General features: G+C 50.2%; 1 protein-coding gene across 1 annotated transcript; it reads left to right on the plus strand.

The window, feature by feature from the left end:
* Window positions 1-926: 926 nt before the first annotated feature.
* Window positions 927-5,221, plus strand: LOC112269234. The gene is made up of 6 exons (XM_024455471.1): window positions 927-3,342; window positions 3,420-3,774; window positions 3,854-4,063; window positions 4,146-4,260; window positions 4,341-4,589; window positions 4,661-5,221. Exons 1-2 carry the CDS (start codon window positions 2,335-2,337, stop codon window positions 3,696-3,698), a joined length of 1,287 nt encoding a protein of 428 aa, XP_024311239.1. The 5' UTR covers window positions 927-2,334; the 3' UTR covers window positions 3,699-3,774; window positions 3,854-4,063; window positions 4,146-4,260; window positions 4,341-4,589; window positions 4,661-5,221.
* The last annotated feature ends 2,999 nt before the right edge of the window (window positions 5,222-8,220 follow it).

Genomic DNA, 8,220 nt, shown 5'->3' on the forward strand with positions numbered 1-8,220 from the left:
GTCGATGATCGACATCGCCATAGTTCTCCATCATCCTTACATCATCTGAGCCCTACCGTATATTAGTAAAATGTTCCTTTGACCTTAGTAACCCTCCGATGGAATCAGATTTCAAATCCGAGGGGTTTGTAAAATTTCCTCACATGTCTAGCCATTTAAGTATTAGTTTGGTGAACTAGCATGTATTGCTTGTTTTATATGTTTATTCATGGCTATGATGGTTGATGTGAGTTACTGTTATGAACTTATGATACTTGTTTGTGGCATGGTGATAGCATGGTTATAACGCACATGGTGTATATAGAGTTTGGAGTTTGTTTCAAGCTTAATTAAGATGTGACAAGATCATGTGCAAGTAAATCCACCTGCCAAGGAGTTAGGAGCTATATCACCCCGCACGATCTAGCTATTACCGTGATCGCTTTGAGTTGACGTTCTGCTTGACTTGTGGAAAGAGTAGGATATATCATGGACTGTGCTCATTTTGGGTTGACGCTCCAAGCTCTCCAAGACCATATCACCCCGCACATTTTTTGCACTGTCACCGTTAGCTTTGAGTTGAAGTCTCGGCTTATGATCAATCACTTCTTAATCTTTGTATGATTCAAATTCCAGGTCACCAGTATGTATGTATGCTTGATATGTATATCACAATGGTTTAGTTTCATTGATTGTTCAAAACATCTATCTTGGTTTATGTCATGCTCATATGTTTAAAATATACTTTGTAGAATTATTTTATGCATGTGTGGTAATAACTATATTGACAATTGTTGTTGACGAGGGGGTATCTCGGCAATACCCTGATTCGAGGGTTTTCGACTGAGGAAGAGCACGGGGTGCACCAGCGATCTCGTCGACAAACAAGGACTAGGCGAGTCGCAAGATTTACCCAAGTTCAGGGCTCTCGAAAGGTAATATCCCTACGTCATGTTTTTTGTGTACTGTATTTATCGAGATTACAGAGAAGTTACAAGGCTATGATGCACATATGAATCTGGCGGATGTGTATAAGTTAACCATTCCCGACTCCCCCTCCTAGCCTTATATACTGGCGGTTAGGTCTCGGGCGTGATAGTCGGGAAGGTTACAATCAAATCAGTTTATTCTGCTACGAAAAGATTATGTTCCTTGGCTTGAGCCGCACTTTGAGAGACTCGACCTGCATATACTTGATGAGCCTTCAAGTGGACCCCCTGCTGGGTTGTATCGGGTATATGAAGGTTGAGAATTCGAAGGGTCATTCCCTCGTCAGTTAGCCCCTGAGTCCCTGTTCGAGGCGTAGGCTCGGGTAGGGACTCAAGAGCTTTTATTCCAGTTATTCGATTGCATATATAGATGTAGATAATCTTCTTGCTTTGAATGTCCATCGGTCGATTGACTCGAATGTTTATCAGACCTGAATTTTGGGAATTCCTGACCTGTGGCTTGGAAACAATAGGGCATTTCTGCGAATTGTACTGATACAGTGTGGGATCGTTGCGTAACGCGCCTGGAATACTCGATCAGTCGAGTCCAGTTAATTGCACCGGGGCAAAATCTTTGTTAACATACATCAGCACTCGAGTCCCCAGGCTCGAGCCTGGATAACTGGCGGTATTCGAGTCAAACCTGCCAGGGGCTTTACAGACTCAAAATCCACTACTGTGGGGCAATCAACCAACGCATCCGTTGGGATCTTTTCTTCATGCAAGCGCATGGATAATCTGGAATCGCCTGAAGGTGCTGATTTCCAGGCCCGATGACAAACCATCAGGTCTTACCTTCACGTAATGAACGTGGCTTTGGCTGTGTTTCGCAGTCTGTGCGATCTGGTTATTGCTGTCGAGTGCCCATGAGTAGGGTACACTTCGAGTTCCTGTGCCGTCGGGTGGCAGCTCCGAGTTTTCTAGAGCTTGATATGACGTCTTTGCTGACGTTTTGAGTAAAGAAATGGTCTGGGCAGTCAATGGGACGTACCTTATGCTTTATGCACGGACTGAATTGAGTACTGTGGATGTGGTCAGTTTGATTTGACCATACGACATGCGCGAGATTTTAGGCGCAATAATAGATGTCATGGGTTCCTGAACCGATTGGAGGAGAAACGGCTCGTTTCTGTTGGGGCCACGCGTCATATGTGGATGCGAAACGCGTGGCATCATTCTGAATCGTGCGGCGGTGATTCCGCTCCTTCCTGTTATCAATCATCTTCTTCCTGCCCCATTTCGCCCCTTGTCTTCTGCATCCCATCGCAGCTTCCTTTTGCGCTCCGCTCCTTTGCTCAATCCTAGCCTCCTCTCCGTTGCTCTCGCTCCCCACTTCATTCCTCACTGCCATCGCGCGCTTGCTGCCATGGGTAGGAAGAAAATCTCCACTACAGCCGGTGCCAGCGCTGCTGCTGACGGCAACAAGGCATCTCGCGATGCTCCCCCCGCCTTGGACAAGAAATCCAAGAAGATTACTGATGCCGCGCCTGGCGGTGACAAGAGGACCGGGGAGTGGAAACGCTCCGCGATCTTGGCACGCCACTTCTCGGTGATGTGGAAGCACGGACTGATTCCAGGAGAAGACTCCGGCAAGGTTCGCATCTCGGGCAATGAGGTAACTCCCCGTCCCAGGCCTGGGGAGCGAGTTATTTTCTATGATTTTGTTATCCGCGGCCTCTCTCTCCCAGTCCACTTCCATGCGCTGCTGCTGGCGTACGGACTTCAGATGCATGATCTGATGCCCAATAGCTATCTGCACATTGCGTGTTTCATCACGCTCTGTGAGTGCTACTTGGGCTTGAAACCCCACTGGGGTCTGTGGAAGAAACTGTTCATCATCAAGCGGCAGGGTAAAGGCGACTGGATCTATAAGACCGGCGGCGCCAACATCCAAGTTCGTGGAGATCAGTACTTCTCCCTTCATCAGATCGAGTCGGTGCAACAGTGGAGGAGTCGGTGGTTTTACCTCCAGGACGAGCCAGTCAAGGGCAAGGATTTCAGCCTGCCCGAGTTCTCCGCTACTGCTCAGGTGAGGAAGTTGAAGTCTTGGAACCACGAGCTGACAGCCGAAGAAGACGCAGAGGCCACTGTTCTACTGAGGCAAGTGGTCGAGCTTTCGCAGACTCCCGAGAAAGAGGTGAGCGGTCTGCAGCTTATCGCTCTTTTCATGAAGAGGCGGATTGAGCCGATCCAAGCTCGAGTTCACTCCATGTGGGAGTACTCGGGGCTGTCAGACTCCACTCGAGTCTGTGCGCAGGAGCTGTCGGACGAGGATCTTCTGACTCGAGTAAGGGTGGTCACTCGAAAAGAGATCACTTTGGAAGATCTGGAGTCGCCTCTGCCGCCTTACGAACCCGATCGATCCCGCGAAGAGGTGATTTTTACTTGCTCACTCGCCATTCATTACTTTGCAATTTCCTTGTTAATCTTTATTGAAAAGTGTTGCTGCAGGGCCATCAAGAGCTTATGAGCCAGCCCCATTGGACGAAGGAGTGCCAGTCGATGACGACGAACTGGTCGACTGCTCCAACTCCGATGCCCTTTACGAGAACGACGTGGACGAAAATGAAGATGACCATCAATCACGCAAGCGTTGTCGGTCGAGTGAGGCGGAGCAATCGATCGGAGATTCTTATCAGCACGAGGTGCCCGAAGAGCCGCTTCCTTCGAGTGCTACAGCCGCATCCGATGAGCCGAGGTCCCGGTCGCCGTCTCCGTCGGTTCCCCTGACCAAGAAGGCCAAGGTTGCTGTCAAACCGAAGGCACGTCTTCGCATCTTTGATGTTTCATCGAGTGGCTCCTCCAGGTATGCTTTGTTAAAAGACCACTCCTTTTGTCTGTTGGGATTTCTTCTTTCTGAGTTGACGAGTAGCCGAAACCCACAGTGATGGTGACGCCGCGGCCAAGAACTCGCGCCCCGTTTCTCCAGCCCGAAGTCCTTCGAAACCGAGTGCGTCTTTGGCTCGGTGCGAGATTCTCCGCTAGCGAGGAACTCGCCAGCAGGGCTTCCCGAGACAGCACCGGCTCCAACTATCACGCAGCCGTCGACTTCGGCGTCTCAGCTTCGTATTGGGTCTTTGGCCCTGGAAAACCATGTAAGTGTTCTCCCGATGGGAGTGCTGAGTGAATTTTCTTTTTTTTGCTAAGGGTTTTCACTCATGCTTCTGTCAATTGCAGCCTTTCGTTGAAAAGTTGGTAGATCTTGGCGACCGCTACCTGATACTAGAGGAGGAGAACCAGCAGCTACGCCTGGAGCTGGACCAGGCGAAAGAGGCCGCCGCTCACGCCAATGGTATGAGCTTTAACCAGATTTAATCCTCTTCCATACTGTCTGCACAGACTGTTGCCTGTTAACCCTGCCTGTATTTGTAGGTTTGACTTAACAAGCCAACCGACTACGCGACGTGGCGGTTGGCAATAGTCAAGAATGGCGGTCGAAATACGAGCAACTAGTTGTTGATTCCGCCAAGGAATTGGCGGCTGCTCATGCCGAGGTGGACGCAGCTGTCAAGCAGGCCAAACTGGAGGCGCAGGAGAGCTTTGCACTCGAGAGGAAGGAGATTGCTTCTCGAGATGACAAGTTGAAGACGCGACTTTCGGCTGCCGTCGACGCACTCATCGGTGAGTTTGATCATATCTTAGGATGTTTCCTTTCCAATTTGATTACTTCGGCTGATGTGAATTTGGCGCAGATTCCCTTGGCTCATTATCCTCCCTTCGTGGCAAACACCAAGTCACTGAGTTGAGTGGCATGGTGGGCTCCGTCGGAGAGTTGTGCGATCATGCGGGTGACATGCTTGCGAAGGTGACTTCCTCTCTGAGGTCAGTATTCACGAGCATGTATCCAAACGCCGAGGCGCCGAGCTCACTCGACGGCTTTCTAAGCTTCTTCGATGGAGAAGATCCACTCGAAGATTTCACCCAGGCACAGACGCAGGCGGGTGCTGAGGCTGCCTTCATTCTCTCGCTCGCGCATGGACTCGACCAGGCACTGCTGCAGAAAGTTGCTGACGATGCCCCAACGACTCCTGACGGGCAAGTCGTCGAGTTGAAGCGTTTCGTCAAGCGGGGGCGCAAGCTGGCAAGAAGTCTACCGCCGTCATCGAGCACCTGAACGCGGCGACTGTCCGGACCGCGCAGGAGGCTACGGATGAGGTGGGAGCTCATCCTTCGTCGTGATATTTGTTCTTGCCCTGCTGTAATAGTTCATAGTATTGACTCCGCCATGACTTCATTTGAGATGAGCCCGTACTATGGTGCCTGAAATTTATTCTCTTGATGCGATATGAATGTCTCTTGGTCATCTTTAAAGATAGATTTGCTTTTCTGTCTTGTTTGGCGCTGTAGAGTGATGATGACGAAAAACGCGATGCACCGCTTGCCGAGGCCGTTCCTGTGCAGCCGCAACCGGTGCTTGCCTCCGCGGCAACTCCGGCGTCTTCCCCCGCCTCTCTTCTGGACCCGACGATCTTGAGGGACCAACTGAAGGGTCTTGAGCAAAAACTTCGGGTGGTCACGGGGGAGATGGCTGTGCAACGGGCAAAAGCCAAAGCCGCCACTAACTGCGAGGAATTCCTGATGAAGGAGTTGTCGATGATGTGCGAGAAATTGGCGGGTAACAGGATTTCCTTCGTCTAATCTGATTATCACCTTTGCGACTGTGGTTGTTACTGATTCTGATGCTTCAGGTCTTCAACTTGACCCCCAATTGGAGGCCGAGAGGGTGAACTCCGGACTGAGCAAGCTAACCACTTCGAACAGATCATCCTTTTGGTATGACAGAGACAGGGGCCGAGCTTTGGCATTGATGCAAGACCGTGTTGACCAGATAGGGGGTTTGCCGACTCCTGTCGATCGACGTTGGAGCACATATACCAAGCCCTGTTTCCTCTGCGTCGACCGCCTGTTGGACTTCAAGCTTTGATGCAAAAATTTCGTGGCAGCACGGGGATACAAGATTTTGCCGGGAGTTTGATGATCAAGGGCGCTCAACATGCTTTCGCGTTTGCTCTTGTGAAGCATCCCAACATAGATCTTAATCACATCCACGAGCTTCCTGTGATGCCTGGGGAGACGATTGATATCCGACCCCAGATGGATCGAACTTTGCAACCGACTCGATGGATCATCTTTCTTCGTGAAGAGGCGGAGCAAACGCGGCTTGAGGCGAACCGGGTCGCAAATCAAGACGCACCGTAGGCACCTAGGGAAAAGATATCGGGTGCGCGATCAGCGCTCCCGATGGGAGTAGGCCCTGAGTGCATGTCCAACTGCTTGTAGTTGGGGACGGACTCGAAAGAAAAAATTCAATTTGCATGTGGCCACTGTAATGGATCTGTTATATTGATGATAAATCGATGTTCATATGCTGTACATCTTGCCCATATTCGCTGCTTCGGTTACCGTCGGGTGCGCGGACAGCGCTCCCGATGGGAGTAGCTCCCAAGTGCGTGGCCAACTGCGTGGAGTTAGGAACGATCTCGCACAGACCTTGAGTTAGGAAAATCTCGTCAGGTGCGCGGACAGCGCTCCCGATGGGAGTAGCCCTCGAGTGCGTGGCTAACTGCGTGGAATTAGGCACGGACTCGAACAGACCTTGAATTAGTAAAATTTCGTCGGGTGCGCGAACAGCGCTCCCGATGGGAGTAGCCCCCCATGTCCATGGTCAACTATTTATAGTCAGGTTTGGACTCATTGATTGGCATATCTGGCTAGATCAACTGCTTCATTGCTTTCGCCGAGATGAGTCGCTCTGATGAGATCGTGTACCTTCACGATCGCGTGAGGGATGCTGAACACCAGCTCTTGGCGCTTCCCGGGGAGGTTGCTGTGTGGAAGTCGAAGGCTCGTGCCGCAGCCACCCGAGAAGAATTTCTCCTGGGGGAGCTTGTTTCGATAAGCTCGGATCTGCGCGGTAAGCATTGTCCGTGGTGATTTCCCGTTCTGTATTGCTTCCTATCTTGAACAAGCTATCTTGCGTTTGCAGAAATTATCCCCGAGTCCCATGAGGAAGCTGACCGCGTTCGTCATCGCTTGAACACGCTTCAACGGGCATGGGCGACGGTTCCTTCCTTCTAGTTCGACGGATAGGGGGTATGTTTTGGCGCTTCTGCAGGATCGAGCCGCTCGGGCCAAAGCTTGTTTGAGCTCGTGCCGCCAGATTATGACTGACATTCACCGAGCGCTATTTCCAAACACGCCAGATTTTGACAGTCTCCGGAGTTTGGTCCGTTTGTTTACGGATTCGGCCGTCATAGAGAGTTATATACATGAGCAACTTGTAATTGGCGCCAACGTTGGCCTGGCTTTTGTTCGGCTTCGATACCCCGGCCTGGATCTGGGGGGTTTGCATGTGGTGCCGTTTTTTGAAGACGGAGAGATTAACATGGAGTACTACCATGACGCCGTCGAGTCGCATGCTCGAGAGCTGGTCAACCTTGTTGAGATGATATAGACTTCTACTACGTCGCTGAGTTTTAGTACTCTTTTTTTTGGCAACCAAACCTTTTTTAGTTAAATATTTGGAATACGTACCTTTATCCATTGATCCTTCTTGCCGATGTTGAATATCTTGTGTCGTGACGAAGTGTGACAGACTTGCGCCTGAGTGTCGGCCGTTGATGAGGGTGTCGATCCGATGGTTTAGAGTCCTCGCCTGGATGGGGATAATCATGGTTTGTACAATGCTTATATTGGCGGGTGTTTCGCGCAGCCCCCGAGTCCTGATTGACTGTCAGGTGAGTGTCGCCGATCTCGTCGACTAACAAGGACTAGGGGAATCGCAAGTTTTACCCAGGTTCAAGGCCCTCGGACGGTAATACCCCTATGTCCTGCTTTTTGTGTATCGTATTGATCGAGATTACAGAGAAGCTACGAGGCTATGGTGCGCAGATGAATCTGACGGATGTGTATAAGTTACCATTCCCGACTTCTCCTCCTAGCCTTATATACTGGCGGCTAGGTCTCGGACATGATAGTCGGGAAGGTTACAATCAAATCAGTTTATTCTGATAAGAAAAGATTATGTTTCTTGGCTTGAGCCGCACTTTAAGAGACTCGACCTGCATATACTTGATGGGCCTTCGAGTGAACCCATTACTGAGCTGTATCGGGTATATGAAGGTTGAGAATTCGAAATATCATTCCCTCGTCAGTTGTATTCTAGTTGCATGAATCATGCCTAACCTTGACATGGTTATTATCTTGTTTGCTTAAAATACTTATACATCAGCAAGATTCATAAGTAGCATTA

This window comes from Brachypodium distachyon, chromosome 5, assembly GCF_000005505.3.
Source record: "Brachypodium distachyon strain Bd21 chromosome 5, Brachypodium_distachyon_v3.0, whole genome shotgun sequence".
Classification (NCBI taxonomy): domain Eukaryota; kingdom Viridiplantae; phylum Streptophyta; class Magnoliopsida; order Poales; family Poaceae; genus Brachypodium; species Brachypodium distachyon.

Bases quoted from the DNA above. Each gene is read 5' to 3' on its own strand.
- LOC112269234 (XM_024455471.1), top strand. From the start codon at position 2,335: ATGGGTAGGAAGAAAATCTCCACTACAGCCGGTGCCAGCGCTGCTGCT. The intron at 3,343-3,419 runs GTGATTTTTACT...GTGTTGCTGCAG, and splicing joins CCGATCGATCCCGCGAAGAG to GGCCATCAAGAGCTTATGAG.